We start from the raw sequence: 22,422 nt of genomic DNA, 5'->3' as shown, positions 1-22,422 counted from the left end.
GCTTCCTATACCCTCACTATACCCTCACCATACCCTCACCTCCCAGATCAAATAAAAAGTTTAAGCTCCTTCCATTATAGGATCAAAAGGCAAAAGATCAAATACCTTGGACAGCATTTCTCACCCAGCCAAGTGACTTGGATGACATGAAAAAGAGGCTACTGGTTCCTTCCAGAAGGGCTATAATTGTCTTTAAACACAGGATGGGTCACTACACCACTCAACACCTTCCTGCAGCCACAGGGTAAACCTTCGGCATGGCATTCAGAATTTTTCACAACTATTTTTTTTTTTCTTGCAGTACGCGGGCCTCTCACTGCTGTGGGCTCTCCCGTTGCAGAGCACAGGCTCCGGACGCACAGGCTCAGCGGCCATGGCTCACGGGCCCAGCCGCTCCATGGCATGTGGGATCCTCTCGGACCGGGGCACGAACCCGTGTCCCCTGCATCAGCAGGCGGACTCTCAACCACCGTGCCACCAGGGAAGCCCTTTCGCAACTATTTTTAACTTTGTCCCTGATTCACATGTTCTTCCAGGCACCCTCTCAGCCATCTGAGGCTCTGATCCATTGCTTGACCGACTCACCTCGGCCTTTGTCACCTCCGTGGTTTTGCCAATACTGTTCCTTCAACTTGGAAGGCCCTCCTCACTCATCTTCACTCACCATAAACCCTCCTCCATCCAGCTTTTCCCAACTGCCCGGTCAGAACTGCTCCCTCCTCTTCGCTCCCACACATGGCTTCCAGCTCTATTACAACACAGGTTCCTCTCCCCTTCACTGAGCACATCTCCACAGCCTGGTCTGGTACACAGAGTGGCTCTCAAATGCTGTAGGATGAATGAAGGGCTGAACCGAACAGGTGGTACCAGCTGCTGCAAGCCCACCGCCCCACGTCCTGTCTGGCACTGGGATGGCCATCTGGCCACAACGCCTAGAAATCCAGGGTGGCAAGAAAGCCCAACGGGTGGCCCAAACTTGGTCCAGAGCTCCTTCTAAGGCAATTCTAAAGCAAAAGATGTTCTATTACAATCTGGCTTGAGTAACACTGTCATCTCTTTTCCACCTCTCAAGGGACCTGTTATTTTCTTTTTAAAAAGTGTTGATTTTTTAAAGATACACAAATACATTTCTATTAAGAGATTCATACTTTATAGGAGTCAAGCATGAAAGTCCTATTTCACCACCATTCCTCCCACTCCCTTTCCCAGAAGTAATTACTGGGGATAGTTTAATGTGGTTTCATTTCTGTGTACTTACATACATGTATTTATGCAAACAAACTATTTTGAACACACATAGACAATATACTATTTCACCACTTTTTTTTTTCCATTTAACACACTGATTTACACATGAGGCCGAACAGTTTCTACTGGATGCTTATTGGTGATTCATTTCTTTTTCTGTGAATCTTTTGCCTATTTTCTACTTAGCTGACGGTTTTCTCGGTTTACATTAGCTCTTTGTGGACACCCATCTTTTGTTACGTACATTGCACAGACCTGTTTTCCATCACATTCATTTACCATTTCTTAACAGTATAACTTTGGGCAAGCCACTTAAGTTTCATTTCCTCAGCTAGACAATGAGGATGACAAGGCCTGTGTAAGACCCTGGGGAGAATTAAGTGAGAATTGCATTACAAGTACCAAACATTAAGCCCAGCATTCAGTAAGTGCTCAATAAATGTCAGCTACTCTTCATTACCTAGATTTGGGGTCACAAGTTGGCTAGGAGTTTAGTTTAGCTCACGGAGTTTTAAAACACTACAGTTGCACACTTCAGGTGAGGCCGACATTTTCTAGTTGGCCACACACCCATCCCCTGCCTCTCCAGTCTGTTGTCTACACCACAGCTTCTCAGATTTATGTATCCAGCCTTCCACTCTCCAAAGTCTTTAATGGATGACAATAAATCAGGCTTTCAAATTATCAGCTGTGGTGAGGGCTGTTCTGGGTGCCCACTGTGCACTGTGAAACTCTAGGACGTGTCGTTCACAGTGTAGTTTTCTTACGGCCCCTTGGGATTGGCCGGCTTATAACCTGCACATCTGTACATGGCAGCCTGGTCCATATTTCAAGAAGTTTAGGGCATTCTCACAGCGAGTTTAAAAGTTTTCACAAGCGGCATCTCTTATTTTCACATCATCCACAAGGTAGGATCAAGATGGGTGTGATATCTCTAGTTTATAGATGGGGTAGGAGGCACAGAACTAGTAAGCCAGAAGTGTGGCCTAAACATCTCGACATTCAGATTGGGGGTGTGAAGGACCAAGTCATGAGGACCCTGTTTGGTACCCTGTCAAAGGCAAGATTAGGGACTTCCCTGGCGGTCCAGTGGTTGAGATTCTGCGCTTCCACTGCAGGGGCCGCGGGTTCAATCCCTGGTCAGGGAACTAAGATCTTGCATGTCGCAGCGTGGCCAAAAAAAAAAAAGAAAATTACAAAAAGGTAAGATTAGAGCTTCTCAATTTCCAGAGACCTTCCAGAGATCATCAAAGAAAAGCCGTAATAGAAACTACTACATCTATACCAAAACCATAGCTGGAGTTAGGCTAGAAGATAACCCCTTTCATGAATGTAGAACTTCAAACCTCAAATGTTTTATAAAGTAAGTTTTCACTCCCATCATAACACTGGTTTATTAACAAAGCCTTGTAACAATGGACAGGGATTATCATACCCATTGTGGGCATCAGATGCTGAATTTGGGGGGTACTGCCTCTCAAGAACTCCCTCCCAAGAACTCCCTCCAAAGCACTAAAAGGCAGTCCTACCGACCAGCCTAAAGGAACTGTGGCAAAATGCCAGTCTGAAGTGAAGTGTATACAATCCAGGGAGATGGTGACAGCTACCCAGCTATCAGCTATCGGTTACAGTTTTAAGATACTGGCTAAACACACACACACACACACACACACACAAACACGCACACTCACTCACTCACTCACTCACTCACATACTCACAAAGTTTCTAATGCAGAAACTAGTGGAAAGTTTTCAGACTGACAAACTTGTCACCGGAACTGAATATGCAAAAATAAAGAGCAAAACAAACCCGAGTCCAACCACCTCGTTAATAGCTGAGGTCTTTATTTCAATTTGTATGTACAGTAAAAGTGCTGCTGAGAATCTGCAGCAACCAGACAAAACAAAAATGTAATTCTCTCTCAACAATTAGCAGCTTAAGATCTATCAACTACAGTGTTAATGTTCACACGTTCACAAGTGTCATTTCTGTACTTTTCAATTCGTGCAAGTGAGTTTTTATTCTTACACACTTTGATAAAACACACTTACAGTCTAGTAGTCAATCCTACTGAGGGCATCACCCAGCATACACGACACACAGACAGAAATGTTAACTCTTAGAGCCACGTTCAAAATCCCCAGCTTCACGTGGGGGTGGGAACCATAATTTTACCTGTGTCAGTTTTTTGATAATATTTGGTTTTGTTTTGGATGCACATTTTCTGAGGTTGAAAGGCAGCTCCTCACTGGAGCTCACTTGGAATTCAGCATTTCATCTGACTGTACCTCAAAGGAATATGAAATCAGAAACAAAACCAAATACAGCAAAGACCACATGAAAATTATGCTCATTGTTATGACATGGCTAGCAAGGAAGGCTTGATCTGAGTTTTTCTTCGTATCAGATTTTTACCTCAATTGGGTGGAGGGGGTACAGGGGAGAGAGAAAACCCCACCCAGTCAGGCGAGTGTAAAATTTAACCTACTTTTGCTTCTTAAGGAGCCAGTGGAATAGAAAGCCTTCCTTGCTAGGATGCACTGAATATCTTTCCAAAGAACTGAAATTGGAGCAGACAGAAGTGCTGTTCAACCATCATAAAAAAAGGTAAATGTTAGTCACTCTACAACCTGAACAGAGTCACCCAGGCTACCATAGTCAGCCTAACCAGTAATCCAGGAATGCTTCATTTCAAATGGAATGCTTGTAGTCTTTAAAAGAGAAGAAGCATTAGAGTGACAAGTTTCCATCCACAGAACTGTTAAACCATTAGAGCGAGGTTATAGAAGAGCTTTGAATAGATAAGAGAACCCAGGAACAGCCACAATGCAAAGAAGCTCAAAGGCAACAGGTATAGGCAGCACAAAGTGGAAGGAAGGCAAGAAAATAGATGCACGGTTACAAACAGCATTAAATGCAGACAACCGTTGGGCCTGGTGAATAATCAAGGGACAAGAGATCTAGAAAGCCATTACCGTGCCTGACCTAGCCTGGAGGTCCTTCCGAGGACATTTTGAGAATGGAGGACGGACAGTCAGCGCGGGCCTGTTTGGCTGGGAGCTCAGGGGGCTTTCCAGAGGTGAAAACCTTCCTTTGACAGAAACTGTCCCAAGGCAAATGGGAACAATTTCAATCCATCTAGCCAGTGACTTCCAGTGCCCACAATACTTCGTAGTCTCTACACAGTTCACGGGACTCAGAAGTTCTGTCTTAGAAAAACTGGAGGATTGTGGCTAGAGCATCTTTCCACTAACTTTGTGGGACTGTCTTTCCCTCACTAAAGCACAAAATTAGGAAAAACTGTGCTAGTTCGACAAGGTCATGGTGTCCTTTGGCACTTCTGCCTAAAGTCACCGCAATACCTTTAGGCAAAGTTAACATTGTAAATACATAGGCTTGAGAACAATTTGTTTTTGGCCTGAAAATAAATTGGTTCCAATTATTTTTTAAAAGAAAAATCACCCCTGTGGTGCCTGCTCTGGGCACTGATTTTGAGAGGTCAACAGAGCTAACAGGTGTACTACAATCATTGGAGGATGGAGTGAAGATTGGGGTACCTGAGTTAAAATATGAAAATGATTATGGAAACAACATGCTGTTTCTGAGAAGGCCAGCCTGCCAAGCCACAGGAGGCTGGAGCTGTCATGTAAGCCATCCTCTCAGACAGACAGGCAGTGTTAACCCAGTTCCAGAAGAATTTCCTGGTATAGGGGAGATGGGCAGGGCATGCTTTGCTACTCTTTTCAGGGCAAAGTATGTGCCCCTTGCTCATCACCTGGTTGCACAGAACAGAGGCCAAGAGGCAACAGCATTTGTGATTCAATACTATGAATACGAAAAGGTTGGCCAAGCTTTCTAGATAGGCTCTAAAAGCCCAAGTTCCGCCAGGATGGTAGAACTGGTTATAGGATGGTGAAGAAGGCTCAGTCCATTTTTCTAAACTGTCTATAAAGGTCCACTGAGCATAGTTATGTTAACAAGTCAGTTCAGATGAAGAGGACGCTGACAACATTTTACACCCCAAACGTGAGTCCTTCTAACCTGACATTTGCTTTTCTGCTCTTTAGGGAGAAATCACCTTCAGTTGATTCTCTTGGGCAGACAGAATAAAGCTTTGAAATTAAAGATGCTGGGCCCAAAATGCAGACAGAAGATTCCACATCACTTTGGTTTCAGTAATTAGGGGGTGTTAAAAAATGAACTAAGAAAACACAAGGAATTGTTTATGACTCTCATAGTACAGTCTCAATTTTTCCTACAGATAATCCCAGCCCAAAGTCACTGGGTAAACATATTGTTGGGGCAAAAAAAATCTCTACTCTATCATGCTGGCTTGTGGAAACAGCCTCCCCCTCTCCCTGCGCACCCCTTTCCTCTCCAACCAAGCCAAGCCCATAAAGTGGTGGTGTGGGGTGGCAGGACACCAAAAAGCAGTAGCAGCAGCCAGAGGATGGAGTTTAAGCTGGGTCTCAAAACAAGGGTGTCAGAGGGTGGCATTTACAGCAAGTGTTCCTTTACTCAAATTGTTTCAAGACAAGAGGGAGCAGCACACTTAAATATCCACACATTTCTTCATTTAAAAACATCACTTCTTTATTTCAAAGGAAAAAATAAAAGACCCTCCCAACCCTTTCCAAAAAAACCCAATAATAATAATAACAATAATAAAAAATCCTATTAGAAACCATAAGGAAGCACTGAGAGTTTGAGTATTACATTCTTCAAGTATGCTGTTCAGATTTTTTGTTTTTTAAATTGGTGACTATACACATATTTAAAAAAACCTTAAAAGTGCGGCCATGGGATTTGCTTAAAGTTAAGTATTTAGAGGGCTACTTCAAAATACTGTAGTAGGACTGTGCAGAGATCCTTTGGGGCATGATGCTCTCACTTGTGTATCCTAGCAAAGGTTAAGGGACCAGGTTCAAAAGTGATCATACTTCCAGGGTTACCATGAGTGGCCAACTTGGGTGAGAAAGCCAGGGAGATCCATGTGTTCTTCCACGGACAAGGAAAATCCACCCTGAATCCAGAAATTCAGACATGGAATGTGGTAGGACTTCACAGTAAAGTTAGTCTGGGAGGGGGAGAGGTGGTGAGCCCAGACAAGGCAGGGTGTTAGGTTTAACTGGTTTCCCTAATCAGGTTTTCGCATCTTTTTAGTGGATTTTAGTGCAGTCCTTCAAGCCACAATTTAGAATGCCCTTCAGTGTGCTCCAGATTGTTGGTTCATGTTAAAGGACTGTTTAAGATCTGCATCCCAAGGAAAATCATGCTACATAAAAATGATCCAAGATTTTTGCCCAAAAAACTTCTTGGATAAAATCTAAAAAATACTATTGCAATTGTGTCTTTTGAAGAAAAAAACATTATTCTAAATGTAAACAGATTCACTCAACTCTTTTGTTGTTGTAGAAAACTTCAGAGTAGGTAAGTTGCTGTCTAATTCTTCGCCGCATGCACTCGCCAGAGGGTAGGGGAGCACTGCCTTCTTGTGCCAGCATCATCTGGAGGAGGAAAAGAACCGTTCCACGTAGCTGAAGAGGGCATCCCAGTGCTTCCAGAGAAAGGCAATGAAAACCACAAGGAATAAAGTGCTGAACGTCCTGTTGCGAGTCTTCATGAGGGGAACCACGCAGTTGGCTACCGTGGAGACAAAGACCAGAAGGACTGCCATGACCGCCAGGAGGATGTTGATGAGTTTGCCCAGAAGGTTCCGGGCAGTGGCATTCTCCAGCCCTTCCAGCTGTACCACCTGCTGCTGCTGCTGCTGCAACTCCATCTTGGAGATGCGGGTCTGGCACGCCTCCAGGGCCTCCTGTGGGCCAGACAGGGAAGAGTTAAGCTTTCTGCTCACAAGGACTCTGAATAGCTGACATGCCCCTTGGGCAAGCCAGATGCATCTTGAGCCACGCCAATGATTTAAAATATGCTAGAGTCTTGAATGTGAGAGGCCAAATGCATAACTCACAATTCAAGTAACTATTATACACCTAAACTGCCTTCCATCGCATTCCTGTGGGACAGCTCACAGGAAGCAGTTGCCACAATTAGATTTGGTCTTGAATATTTTAATAACAAGATCTCAAATATATGATTTTGTTTCTCTTTTCTTCCATTTAAAAATTATTAAGTTGCACAGGACACACATAATTGTTCAACATAAAAACATTTCAAATAGGACACAAAGGCAGTCTCTCTTGGTATTTTCCTCAGTTCCAGTCCCTGCCCTTGACATAACTCTGTCAATTTGGTGTGTGTTCATCCTTTCACCCGTGTTTAAGTCTATACACATATGTCCCTGGGATATGCGTGGAATTATTTAAAAATTGTCTGCCTTAATGAAAATAGTACCATACCCTAGGACTGATCCACAGCTTGCTTTTTTCACTTGACAGCGGGTCCTGGAGATCTCTCCGTGTCAACGCGTAGAGGCCCACCTAGTTCTTTTTAACGGCTACCTAGCATTTATAGCTTGGATATGTCACAGTTTATTCAGCCAGTTCCCTACTGGAGAGACATAGGTTATTTCCAACTTTCCCACTATAACAATGGAGAGGTGAACATTCTTTGGACATCCCTGTACACACTACCTGGTGTTTTTCAAGTTAAATAACTCCCTGACATCAGGGGAAAGGGCTCCCTGCTCTGTCTTCTTAAGAAGAGTTGATCTCTGTGAAGAGGACAGACACTATGCCCAAACACTTGACCAAACATTTCAGGTGATCTGCTCCTCTCAAGGCCATAATCTTGACCCATGAGTTTATATAAAATTTACCATAACACTCAGAGGACAGAACCTATTTCCTTAGCAATGGTCAGATACCCTCCAAAGCTCAGCAGTGGTGGGAGCCCTGGGTTTTTCTGATCTTGGTTTCAGTGGGCCCTGGTTTCCTGGGATTTGAGGTGAAGGCTAGGCAACTTCAGACTGAAGCTAAGCTAGAGAATGGACATACAACAGATACATTCCAGCCCAGAATGACCTTGGGGAAAAAAACTAAAACGTAAGCAGAATTCCGGGGCATGGAGAAGATGGCATCTGGGCAAATGATCTAGACATTCCCTTGATTCTTTGTAATAAAAGTTTCCCGGACCAGTTCCCTTCTCTAAGACTAGTTTATTTCAAGATGCTTTCATATGAAACCACCAACTGTTTTCTTAGAAATATCTCCCAAATGGGATGAGTAAAAGTTAAATATCGTATTTTCCCAGAGATTAAACTAGAGGAGTATTAGCCTTAAACATTATTGCCTCATGTGTTATTCTTGTAAACTGCCTGGCAATGCACCTGTAAAAGGTTTGGATTTGGCAGCTAGCACAAAAGCCCCCTTTACCATAGAAGATAGGTAAGATGGCCCTGAGACGTGTCACAGCAGCTCCTGAAGCAGCAACGAATAGACGTAACACATGTGCTTTTCCATGTACTGAGACAACTGTGATCCTAAGAAACATTTCCTAAGAACGCAAGCAAGCATACCACCTCCAAATGGCATAGACTTTTGAGAAATGCACCTCATCTGAAGAGCAGGCGTATTACAGTTGGTATAAGCTTCTCAATATTCTACCCTCTCCATCCTTTTTTCCCCTAAACATTTTTTTTATTGTGGTAAAATACACATAAAATTTACCACTTTAATCATCTTAAAGTGTTTAATTCAGAAGCATTTAGTAAATTCACAATGTTATGCAACCATCACTACTATTAAATTCCAGAACATTTTCATCATCCCCAAAATAAACCCCTACCTTTTACCTATCACTCCCTTCCCCCTTCCCTTAGTTTCGGCAACCACTAACCTACTTTCTCTCTCCACAGATTTGCTTATTTTAGACATTTCTTATAAATGGAATCATACACTATGTGGCCTTTTGTGACTGGCTTCTTTCACTGAGCATAATGTTTCAAGGTGGATCCATATTGTAGCATGTATCAGTACTTCATTCCTTTTTTTCTTTTTTTATTGTGGTAAAATACGTATAACATAAAATTTACCATCTTAACTATTCTTAAGTGTACAGTTCAGTGGTATTAAACATTTATAATGCTGTGCAACCAACACCACCATTTATCTCCATAGCTCTTTCATCTTATAAAATTGAAACTCTGGACCCATTAAACAATAACCCACCCCCCATCCCCCTAATGCCTTAGCCCCTGGAAACCAACATTCTACTTTCTGTTAGCCTTTTGCTTTTACACCTGATCCTTCATGCTAACCTGAATGTCCCGAGCCCGTTCATAGGACTGATATGCAATTTTCTCTTCCATGCTGGCCAATTCCTGCTTCAAGTTCAAGATTTCATTCTGGTGGAGCTCTGTTAGGTCATTTAGTTGTTCTTCTAATCGTTCACATCTAAGAAGGGGGAAAAGTTAAATTTTTTATGCATTCTGTATTTTTCTTGGTATTATTCACATCCAATCCCCAAAATCCATTCTGCAAAGGAAGAAAATAAAAGCACAAAGAAATTAAGTGAGTGGCCTGAGGTAACAGGGCATGCTAGTGGGTACAGCTCTTAGTGCCTGGAATGGACAGCTTGTCACAAGGCCATATCATAGCAGCAACATGGCTCTTCCACATCTCTCAACACACGGTATTTGTAGTGAGGCCAGCAGCCCTGATTAGCTTTAAGCATACCCATTATAAACGAGGCAGTTCTTATTCTGCTCTGAGCAGTACATGGGAGAGGCAAAAACTACAGCAACATTAAGCGGGTCTTATCAGAAGATAAACAGCACATAAATGGAAACTGACCGTCTGGCAATCACCAGTAGCTTATTCCAACACCCGGCAGGTCACTCACCTGTATGTTCATTATTCAGAGCCCATCATCACTATAGCCAAGCACAGTGTCTGTGACAGTGTCAACAGATATTTACTGAGAGCCTTCTGTGTGCCCGGTATGTTCAAAGTGCTGCGGACACTGTGGTAATAAGCAAGACAGAACGCCTGCCCTCAGTTTACGTTCTGCAGTCGGGGTGGAAGGCAAGAAAACCAAGATGACCGCAGGCATGGATAAGTAAACCAGGAAAGATCAGTATGGGCATATGGCAGAGTGCCCAGCGGCTGACGAAGCTGGAATGGTCAGGGAAGGCCTCTCCCCCATTCAATGCTCTAAACAATGAGAGCTGAAACCTGAGTGATGACATGAAAAAGCCCCGTGAAGCTGTGAGGGGAAGAGTATCTTAAAGCAGAAGGAATTGCAAGTATAAAGGTCTCAAGATGGGAATTAGCTTGGCAGGTTTTAGGGACAAGAAGTAGGGACAGTGTGGCTGCAGGTGAGTAAAAAACTGTGAGAATGCAGGGAGATAAGGTTACTCAGGAGGAAGGATCATTTTGTTCATCTTGCACCTCTAGCATTTAGGACTACATATGAAAAGGTTTATTCTACATAAATATGGGACCTGGGCAGGGCATCTAAGGACCAGTAGGATTGGAACAGTTTTAAAGGACGAGATCAGAGATTCCGGGTGGAAAAAGAACACAGGTAAAGGACAGGAGGTGGAAATGTATAGGCTAACTGGAACAGTAGACCTAAGTTGGAGAAAAAAAAGGAAATTTGCCCGTAAAAGGTAGGTAGGGGAGTGGAGATTCTGGAATAGACAGTACAAGGGCCCAAAGCACACTGCTGGGCGGGGGTGGAGTGCGGTGTGGTGACATGATGAACACGGTGTTTTAAGAAACTGGGTTGTCTGCTAGTGGTGAAGCTTGGGGCAGGTTGTGGGTGGAGTTCAAGGAACCAAAAAAGGAGCTAAGTAGGTAGGAGAAAGGTTGACGACTACACACTAAGAAGCCTAGAAAGGGAAGAATAAAAACAGGTCTAGCTTAGGGCTACTAGAATGGAAGCGTCTCAGTCAGACAGAGGGCTCATCCAAACAGGAGAATATATACAGTTGGGGTTCCACATCCTGCAGGTTCCACCAACCTCGGAGTGAAAATATTTAGGAAAAAAAATTCCACCAAGTTCCAAAATGCAAAACTTGAGTTTGCTGTGCGCCAGCAAATATTTACATAGCATTTCCATTGTATTAGGTATTATATGTACTCTAGAGGTGATTTAAAGTATGTGGGAGGATGTGCATAGGTTATATAAGGGACTTGAGCATCTGCAGATTTTGGTATCCATGGGGGTGGAGTAGGGGGAATGTGTGTCCCGGAACCAATGCCCCGCAGATGCTACCGCTGAGTGCTGCCCAGGCAAGCACACACCTAACACTAGCATGTGAGTCTCAGCAGACTTCATATTAAAAAAATAAAAATGTCAGAACAAACTCAAACATTTAAAACTACCCTCCCTTTTCCTCTTGTTTTTAACCACATGTATAGTACACAAACTTTTAAGGAATACATGCAAGTTCTCTGTTCAAGGTAATTTTTATGTGGTGACATCACCAACATTCTCCCTTCTAATAATTGTATAATGAATAATTATATTCATTTATATCCTAAACTCCATTCCTTCGCTATGAAACAAGGATTTAAAAAAAAGGTGCAGCTGACCCTTTTTACTATGTTACTGAATCCTATTTAGTTCTCCTGTGTCCTTGATAAGAATCTTTGTGCTGCTTTCTTTCCCACTGAAACTGTCACTAAAGTGACTGAACAATTGATCAGAAAGGTTTCCACTTTTTGTCCGTAACTAGGGCGGATTCTCTGTGACTCTGCCTTTTTTTTTCACTTTATCTGTGACCCTGGGCATGCTCAGAAACAGATGCCACCTCTGGAGTTGATTTTCCACCAAATTTTAAGTTCAACAAATGCCACAAGATTATGTTAATATATTGTCTTTTTATGATTGTCCTATTAAGCTCATCGTTTGTGGTGTTTTCAGTGTTCGATGATTTCGTTATTCTTTCTCCTCACCAGAGAGGGGCTAGACACTTTTTAAAAGTGGTGTTCCATTGTGTCAGTCCCTTGGGATTTAAGGGAAGGGCTGGGCCTGGCAGCAAAGAACTGTCCTAAGCTAAGGATTAATGTGGGGTGGCAGGGAGGGGAGCCTGGTGGTAGTGGCAACCAGCCTGCATGCTGATGAAAGCAGACCCAGATGACATCTTTGGCATGTGTTCCATAGGCTACCACCTCAACCCCTTAGCCCACAAATTGTATAGTCTTTCAGGCCTTTCAGGAATGTTGGAGAATCTTATTTGATATTAAACATGGCTCACAAATACCATTAGAACAAATTAAAAAGTAATAGCAGCAGCTACCATTTATTCAGTGTCTACTATGTAAATTAACTTCCACAACCCCAAGAAGGGAGTAGGTATTATCTTCACTTTACAGATGAGGAAGCTGTAGCTCAGAGAGGTAAAGAGACTTGCCCAAGGGCACACAGAAATTAAGCAGGGGAGCAAAGATTTGAATCCAGGTTGGTTTGACTTTAAAGCCAAAGTTCTTAACCTCTGTGCTATGATGCCACTTTGAAACAATTCAAGAAGCCCAGATAAACTAATTCCCTTCATAAGTAAGAAATGTGAGTCAGGTCTAAAGCTGATCCAAATCACATAGCCACAGAGGGGCCTGGACAGTACTACACTGATGTGATGGTTTGAAGCTTTATGTCAAGGTGGAGTCAATGGGAGGAGGAGTGTAAAAAAAAGATTATGGACCTAGAATAAGAAAGAAGATAATAACAAGTGTCGGTGAGGACGTGGAGATTTCGAACCCTGGTATACTGCTGGTGCAACTGTTCTGGAAAACAAATTTGGCAGCTCCTCAAAGAGCTAAACATAGAGTTACCATATGCTTCAGAAATCCCACTCCAGGTACACACCAAAGAGAAATGAAGACTTATTTCCACTCAAAATTTGTACACAAATGTTCATAGGAGCATTATTTATAATGGCCCCGAAGTGGAAACAACTATCAACTGGCGAGTGGATATATAAAGTGTGGTCTATTCATACAATGCAGTATCACTTGGAAAGAAAAAGAAACGAAGTAATGACACATGCTACAATATGGATGAGCCTTGAAAATACTATGTTAAGGGAAGCATGCCAGTAAGAAAGACCTGAAAAATGTATGATTCCATGTATATGAAATATTCAAAATAGGCAAATCTATAGAGACAGAAAGATTAATGGTTGCCAGGGGCTGGGGCAGGACTGAGAAGATTGGAGACTGATGAAAATGTCCTAAATAGATTATGGTGATGGTTGCATATATCTATGAATATACTAAAACAATTGACTTGCGTATCTCAATAAAGCTGTTAAGAAAAATTACGGATGCCTGTAGTTTACTTTGAAATGCATCAAAAAAATACAACAGATAAAGGATGGACAGATGGAAAGATATACAATAAGACAATATTGTAAAATGTAGAATCTAAGAGGTGGGTGTACGGATGTTCACTGTACAATTTTTTTCAAGTCTGCAGTGTGTTTGAAAATTTTATAATAAACATTGGGAAAAAATGATTATAGGTGTTATAGCCAGGAGCACTTGGGTTTGATTTCTGGTTCTACCTCTCAAAGTTGCATAGCAAGTTCCTTCATCTATAAACTGAGGGTAATAATCTCTACCTTGTATATGCATTTGAGTACACAGGAGGTGTTAAAAAATGTCTCTCTCCTTTCCATCTTCACAGTCTACTAAGAACACACTGGCCCTTTCGAAAATGTTTCTACTGCATTATGAAGAAGGCATCGCGTGAGTACGTGCTCCCTGAAAGGAATTCATGGACAATTTGAAAACCTTTTTAACTAACCAAATATTTCCTGTGGTGACTGACTCATGGCCTTAGTCTCATCTTAGGCTCATCGGCAGTCCACATCACTGTGCTAACTACAAAATAAATCCAATATCTCACACCCTGTTTTACATGTCTCTAAGATGATCACTATTTCACATACCTCCCCCTTCCCCTTTAGAGTTGTTAAAATCAGTAGGTTACAAAGAGAAATACACCACAAACAGTTAAAGTATTGTTTGAAAGATAAAAATAAGTTCCCTGACTATAAAGAATCTTAAATTCTAGGGATGAGAAGAAGCCTACTTAAATCTCTTTCCATCAAGGAACTATTTCTACAACATCCCTGACAAGCAATCTCTCTGTGAACACCTCTAGTGGCAGGGTATGGTTTTTCCTAAGGCAGTTGTTTTCACTGCTAGATAGATACAGCTATCCATCTAAAACTGAACTAAAACCTAGCGACTCATAACTCTCACCTCAAGCCCCCTCTCTCATCTACATTACCTGTGATACCTGCATTCAGCAATAGGAGACAGTTCCCTATGGATTTCCACACAACTAATCCCTAAAGTCCTGACCGCACACGCATCTGTCAGTATCATTTTTTTTTTTTTTTTTGCGGTACGCGGGCCTCTCACTGTTGTGGCCTCTGCGGTTGCGGAGCACAGGCTCCGGTCGCGCAGGCTCAGCGGCCATGGCTCACGGGCCCAGCCGCTCCACGGCACGTGGGATCCTCCCAGACCAGGGCACGAACCCACGTCCCCTGCATCGGCAGGCGGACTCTCAACCACTGCGCCACCAGGGAAGCCCTGTCAGTATCATTTTTGAACTCAGGCTGCTGACTGGATTCTTTCAACTCATCTCTCTTGCCTTATGTTATTTGTAAAGATAAGCCTGTCTTCTATTCCACTTGTCTTCATCCTGGGTGAAGACACAAAAGGCAGGAGGTAAGGGCAAGGCCACTCAGAGCTTAGAGTTTGCTGCTAGAGAGTATCTCAGCCCCTAAGCCTGGTAACTGTCCTTGCTAGGGTGATATACATTTTGTTGTATATCATAAAAGGTCAGGTGAGAAGAAGAAAGAATAAGTCAGCCTATTTTGTAATTTTTGCCTAGGGCTCAGGAATTTCATACATAAACCTCTAATTGAAAAGCAAAATCGCATTTGCATTTGTGTTTTATTTATCCTCATGCTCTTGTGAGCACCCATCAATTTAAGGGGACAGGAATAAAGTGAACAGAAACTTGCCAGGTGGCAAGTGACAGGCAGATTAGGGTATAAGAAATGTTTTTTCTCCCAAACTTTTAACACTTTAACATTCCTTTGAAATGCAACCCTTGAATCCTATATTCTCTTCCAGAATTTTAGATCCAAATTGATGTAGACATTAAGAATTTTCAATATATATAATTTTAAGTCCCCACCTTAATTAGATTTACCAACACGCTTTATTGATTTCTTTCACCAATGGTGTGAGTTCATGTTTTTTCTTCTTGAAATATATCCTGTAGTATTTCTTTCAGCAAGGTTTTATAAGAGGTAATTTTTATCTACATGAGTCTGAAAGTGTCTTGATTTTATCCTCTTCCTTGAATAATGAATCAGGTGGACAGAGCAGCCTACATGTAGTTATTCTTCCCTAGCACTTGGAAGGTATCATTCTGTTGTTCTCTGGCAGTATAATGTCTCATTTATTTCGTCTGTTTCACAGTGGGTTTCTTTCATCAACTAGATTTCCTTGTGACATTTGCAGCTTTTGTTTGAGAGTATTTTATGGAGTTCCCTCCTGCATGTATCTCTTTCAGGTTCCTTTTTGGGCTGTTTCATGGCTTTGGGTTGTGACAAAACATGTTTTGGATACTTACACCTATGAACAGCTAAGATGATTTATTAAATAACACCTGAGGCTGCTCCTCAGATTTTTTAACCCATTTGTGAAAGGAGAAATTCTATAATTATTTAATGCTATGCATGAGTATGTAATACTATATATAAATAATGGAGTACTTGCAAAAGTCCTCAGCACTTCTTTCTAACTCTTGAAGCTTATAAACCAATGTTTGTCATATAATGGTCATTAACATGTCACAGATTCTGGAAGCCATTTTAGGACCGAATTTTGTTCACTCCACATTATAACTAAAGGCTCTCCACCTTCACTGCTTCTGCTTTGCACCTTCTTTTGACTTAGGGATGTTTTTATGCTGTGTTATGCAGTTTGTACAAGCAGATGTATCAGCTCATCCAGGTTTTGGACTCAAATCCTGGCTCTGCGACACACTGGTGTGAGTGACCCTGTTCATCTGTTAAGAAGAAATCTATCTACTCCAAAGGGCAACTGTGTGGATTACACTGGAGGTAGATGCCTGGCAAAAAAGGCTACAACCCCTAGGTGAGGTGGTTCAAAGGCACCGCTTGTCGACTGCCATGTGATCCCAAGTACTACTATATGGCTCCACTGTTCACGGCTTCCTGCTTCTGAGTTTTTCCTCTAATCCTTCATTTCTTCATCTATCTCCACATTCTCAATTTCATATATTCTGGAATTTTCATTGTTTCCAGTATATTCATGTTGTTTTTTCTATGACATCACACAAATGGGCACATATTCTGTCCTTCTCAACTCTGGGCACAAGCCTCTTCTTACTTCCTCACCAGCAGGGCCAGCACAAGCATACAAATGGCTCCTGCCATTATCTGGCTCAAGTCTGCCAGATAATTCAACTAGTTCCATTCACTGGCCTGTTCCAAGCTGTCCTTTAAATTGATAAAAACCTCCTATCTACCTTCCTTTCATGGCATGTGTTTTGTATGTGTGTGAAGGAAAGTCTCTTAAATAAATTTTAGCTGATCTTTGCAAATCTTCAGAAAGAGTTGAGTAGAAAGTGCTAATCCTTACCATGGATTACCATACCCTTGTAGAAAATGAAGTCTTTCAGAAGTTGAACAATTTACTCACAGTTATGTGGGAATTAACAGCAAGATCTCCTCAAGCTGAGTCTTCCTAAATGGGAAAAACTCCAATGGGGTAATTATCGCTCCCAAAGATAGCACTTTATTAGCAAATAGTTAAATAGCAAAGTAGCATTTCGGTAAGTAAAATGAGCTCCATTTTCCCACAGATGAAACACAAACAAGTTAGGAGACTTGCTGAGGTGACACAAAGCTGCAGAACTCAGGGGTGAAGCAAAACCCACAAAGGGTCCAGATGAAACAGCCCCATTAATTCATCCACTAATGACTACCAGCATTTACTTCCCTCTTCAAGTCATAAGAATTACCTGGAGAATGATGGCTTTCTGAAAGAACAGAAAAGTTGAAGCTGTTATTGTGTAGCTGTAACCCTATGACACTCACACAAACAGTTGTGTTTGCGTTACCATAGTAAGCACCTCCAATCTGCAGGAAACATCAGGGAGGAGACTGAGAAAGCCATAAAATTTGAGGCTTTTGCAAAACATGATGAACAAAGAGGTTGGCAAGATGCCCCTGGTGTCCTGCAATGCAGTCTTCTGGGTTGCCTCAGTACCCTGAAAAAACTGTACTGGCTTGTCATTATTAAAACTTTCCCTAATTTTTTCACCTGGGTCACGGAAGTTTGTTCCTCAGCTCTTTTCACAACCTCACGACCTGCAAACTGAAAGCACAAACCTGACCATGCTTAGCAATTTCCAATCAAACATTTTTTCAGTGTTATCAGCCTGAGTGGCTTATGTAATCCACGTGTGAAATTACGGTCTGCAAACAGGCTAACACAAAGAGCCCAGTGAAAATGATGTGGTGTTATTTGGGGTGGAGGAGTGTGTGTGGTGGATGAATTTGGGGTTCAATCTAACCTACTTAATCACTGTAAGCATCAAAACATCAGCACCAAAAATAACAATAACAACGACAGCTACCCAGTGTCTGCCTCGGAGGAACTCAAATTCATGATGACATTTCTCCATTAATCCTCACCTCCTTCCTCTCTGGGACGTACTTCAAATTATAATTAAGAAATGGGAGACTGAGAAAAACGCTGCAACCTTCCCCTGTTAGTGAGGTGCAGGGAGGGTCTGAACTGCTTGGTTCACGCTACCTGTTTTTTGCGGTACACGGGCCTCTCTCTGTTGTGGCCTCTCCCGTTGCGCAGCACAGGCTCCGGACGCGCAGGCTCAGCGGCCATGGCTCATGGGCCCAGCCGCTCCGCGGCACGTGGGATCGTCCCAGACCGGGGCACGAACCTGTGTCCCCTGCATCGGCAGGCAGACTCTCAACCACTGCGCCACCAGGGAAGCCCAACGCTACCTGTTTTTTAGATTTGTTTTATTGTTGTCTTTTAACATCCCCCCCATTAGTCAAACGCAAAATCTGAATAACAAAAGGAAGAAAATACTTCCCACCAACTTCCTACTCCTCCCGTTTTTAATATTCTAAACTCCTTTGCTCACTTTACTTTCTAGTGTTTACTTCCTGTCTAAATTCTAAAATGGAGAAGCCAGATACCTAGGGAATTCATAGAAAGGACACCTCCATTCTCTCATTAAATATTAACACCAAACCAGCAAAGGGAAAAAAGGGAAAGTAAATTGTGTAACAGCCTTTCATATGTGATTTTTTAAAATCAAGAACTCCCTGTAAGGGATTTTAACCCCTTCATAAGACACTAATTAAAACTCTCTGGACATGAAGGGGGGGTGTTCTTGATCCTACTAGTATATGATTTTGACTGGCACATGCTTTCCATGTCATTCCATCTGGAACAAAAAGTAGCATGAGATTAATATTCTCATTTTGAGACTTTTTACTTAAAGGTCCTTCCTCAATCATTACAACTCAAAGGGAACATAGACAGCTAAATATGATTTGAGCTTAACTATTAGTAAACAGAAAGCTTGAACACTGTGAGATCTTTTTTAAAAAAGGTTATATTATATTTGGGCAGGTGAAATTCTTCCCCCAGAAGCAAAACCTGCTCTATCTACAAAGTATTAAAACACATCCAGATTTTGTTGTAGGTTTACAATTCATAAGTGAATATGGGTCTTGGAAAGTGAAAATTCCAAATGGTCTTAGAAATTGATCCAATTTCATCCACTGGATCAGTCAACACAGTAGTCATCTTCCTAGATCAAAGATAAGCCAGGGCTCTTTTGGGTCAAATTCCTGACAAATGAGAAATTTTGGTAAGTGCACAGGTTGGGAATGCTTCACTTAATGCACCTCTGGGTGTGGCTCAAAAGTCTGCAGCCACCTCTGAGAGCCAGTGGTGCTTCCCTAGTTGGGCAATAGGTCACTAGGACAGGATGGCTGAAGAATCCTGTATAACAGGTATTGAGAGAAACAGGAAGAATTAGGTCCCAGGGCTGACTGACACCAATAGGCAACTATGAAAGCAGTCTACTGTATTATTATTTCCCAAGTGCATACCGGAGACCTGAGGTAGTTTCTGCCAGTGTTTGACCAGAATGGACAGACATAGCTGGGGCAGGAGATTATGACATGAAATGGGAGCTTGAATACACTCCTGGCTGAACTGGGGAAAGAAAGTGAATTTTCCCTCCTTACCTTTTGTTACCATATTTGTGTTGAAGCCCAAAAAGAGTCTAGTAAACACTGAACTAGCTAGCCTTCAGTTGAAAAGGAAAAAGCACAGAATCAGTCCCCAATTAACAATCAGTCCCCCAAACTTTCAGGAGAGGCAGGGCATTATCTTAAAGTCAAAAAGCAGCAGATGCCTAAAGCATATAGGGAATAAATAAAGGCTATAGGGGCTTTCTGGGCAATTTGCAGACTTGGTAATGACAGCTTTCTAATATCCTGCCACTTCTCAGACCATATCAGGTGCTTCCACAAACATTATCTCATTTAATAATCTCAACAACCCTGTACAATAGATACCATTACCCTGTTTTTACAGCGGAAACTGAGACTCGGGTGAGTTACATAAGGTCACACTGCTAATTAGTATCAGAACCGGCAGGAAAATTCAGGCTTGTCCAACCTTAATTAATTAATGAAGTAATTAATTTATTTGCTCTCCTTCTCTTCCCCGTTCCTCCTTCCTCCCTCCCATTCTCCCTCCATTACCTCTTCAGTGGCTAAACTGGGAAGAGCCTATCTGTATGAAAGATCTCTTTGATGGAAGGTCTTACCCTTCTTATGAAGCATCTATTATGAGCACCTCTCAACTGGGCTTTTTTTCCTCTTATAAATGAAGAACTAATTTGATCCAATATTTTCAGTTTCTATTTCAAACGTATGGCCAAACTTAGTCTACATATCCACTGGAGAGTCTCAGATCAACTTACAGTTGACAAACAGGTCTAACACACGGAATACGGGGCTAACATAGCTATATCTGACCATGTCTGTGTCTTATGCCCAGTGATAGTAAAAGTTCATACTTAAACAACAATTTCTTTAGTTAGAACTCCAATGGCCTGTGCCTAACTGGGTGAGCCTAGTTACTGACTGTTCTACTGCATGTGATGACTGCTCATGGTGACTGCCTCCTTCTGTATTTTTGCTCTTATGACTCAGTGCAATTTAAAATATCCCTGGGCTTAATACAAACAGTCTCAGAAGCCGATTTCCAAAGAACACTAATCCCCTTAAAATAGAAGCTTTCAAATGGCATTACTGTTCATCAACACCAGGAGTGTTTTCAGCCTGCCTAGCATGACACTGCTCTCTATACAGGCAGTAGCTGAGTAAAATTCCGGGCCAGATTCCCTAAGGGGAAAACTACAAAAGGAACCTGTAAAACTGTTGATGAATCGTTTTCCTAGTTCTCTCTTATTTTCAATGCATTTTGCCACAGCTGAACTTTTTCCTACTGTAGCTCAATACAGGATACCCACTTTGGGAACAGACTAATCCTCCAGCTTTTAGCAGCAAGTTAAATATATGTTAAACCATTTTACTGTGTGACCTGGCAAAAGTCATTTTCTCTCTCTGGGGCTCAGTGTACTCATCTGTAGAATGAGATTAAACTAGATATCTAAGGGCCCCTTCTATCTCTGAAGTACTAAAGTGAACCCTGTTGCCACTAACAAATCTGTAATAATGCTCTAATGGGATGAAGAGATTAGCTGGATAAGGAGAATCTGAAGTCAGCACAGATCCCATCACTAAAAAAAAAATGTCTAATTCTTGTCTCCTACCTTCCCAAATTCATGATCCCACTTATATCTAAGAGTCCAATACAAAGCTCAAAGACTAAGTACCTAGTTACTGTCCCAAGGTTGAGGTGGAGTTCAGATCCGAGCTCAGCTACAATGACTTCCTGGGCTAAGTGCATGTGGGTGCTGAAGAAACACTCTTCCGTCATGGCGCAATCACATGGGTGCTGAGACGTTTCTGAATGCTTCTGATTATTCCAAAGTAGATGGTCTTGGGCAAAACTCTTTACCCTGGTGCTACTCACTGGGGTAGAGACCAATGGGAAGCACATTAAGTGAGTGACAGTGTTGAGAAGGGCCTCTGAAAAGGGGGAAATCAAGACGGGGGTGGAGGTTTACTTAAATTGGGGGTCCCCTATTACTTACCTACACCTGAGAAAACTAGTGTAGATACTAGCTTGAGAAAACTTTCTAGAACTTGTGCATTCACAGAATTTTACAGAATATGTTAAAACAGGGACAACTTTTAGGAAAATATACACTGTGACCTGGAAAAGGCCTAATACCTCTTGCTAATAAAGTCAATGCTTCTTAGAGCTAGACTATAGGTTAGTTTTTCAATCATACAGATGTCAGGTTTGAGTTTGGGAAAAAAACTTGTTCTGGTATGAAAAGAACACAGGCTTTGGAGTCAGATAAAACTGGGTTTGATTCCTGGCTTTACCACTTAGAGAGTAATCTTTGGCAAAACTTAAAAACCTCACTGGGCCTCAATTTCCTCATCTGTAAAATGGGGTAATACAATGCACCTGCAGGGACATTGTGAGGATTAGCAAATATACATGAAGCATCCAGCACTATGCACATCATAGAAGTTTAGTGAGAGAAGCTGCCAGAGGTAGAGTCCTCCTCCTCCTCATTTAATACTGTGCATGGCCTCCCTCCTGTCAACTCAGATATTAGTAAAATAAACTACAGCAGAGAAAATAAGCAGAAATGCATCTAGAGCAGCCATGTACGCGTTAACTGGTTTCTTGGTCACAGAAGAGTCCCTAAGTCCATCCCTCCCTACTTCCTTCCTAGACAAAAAGCCAAGCCTGTAACAGAGTAGAAATAGAAATTAGCAAAGAGAGGCTGCTGCAGGCAGCTCACTAAGAGTGCGGAGAAGATGTGGAAAGGAGAAAGAACAAACTAAAAAGGCAGACGACAGAAGTTTAAAAAGCAAGCTGCCTAGGACCATTTATTGCAGAGGCATGTAAGCTGACACCCTCACTGAGCTGAGAGTATAGCTCTAAGAACACTACTGTTTGTTTTTTTTAACACTACTGTTTTAAGCTATTTCCAATCATGTTAGGCTCAATGTAACTACTCTGTTA

The 22,422-nt window shown here is 42.0% G+C and overlaps 1 protein-coding gene across 8 annotated transcripts in view; it reads right to left on the bottom strand.

Annotated features, from left to right (window-relative positions):
- Positions 1-3,058: 3,058 nt before the first annotated feature.
- TMCC1 (transmembrane and coiled-coil domain family 1) overlaps positions 3,059-22,422 on the bottom strand; it is a 214,666-nt gene continuing 195,302 nt past the window's right edge. For 7 of the 8 annotated variants that reach the window (XM_027093858.1, XM_027093859.1, XM_027093862.1 and 4 more), the window contains 2 exons: positions 9,468-9,603; positions 3,059-7,067 (listed from right to left, as the gene is read on the bottom strand). In XM_027093858.1, coding sequence (XP_026949659.1) covers positions 6,753-7,067; positions 9,468-9,603 — 451 coding nt within the window. In that variant the 3' untranslated portion in view covers positions 3,059-6,752. Of the gene's footprint in view, positions 7,068-7,608; positions 7,760-9,467; positions 9,604-22,422 lie in introns of all 8 variants that reach the window. The other variant, XR_003430144.1, reaches the window with a different exon arrangement.

The sequence above is a fragment of the Aethalodelphis obliquidens genome, unplaced genomic scaffold (assembly GCF_003676395.1).
Source record: "Aethalodelphis obliquidens isolate GAN/ISIS:26980383/991018 unplaced genomic scaffold, ASM367639v1 scaffold86, whole genome shotgun sequence".
Taxonomy (NCBI): domain Eukaryota; kingdom Metazoa; phylum Chordata; class Mammalia; order Artiodactyla; family Delphinidae; genus Aethalodelphis; species Aethalodelphis obliquidens.
This window is presented reverse-complemented; position numbering and strand designations above follow the sequence as displayed.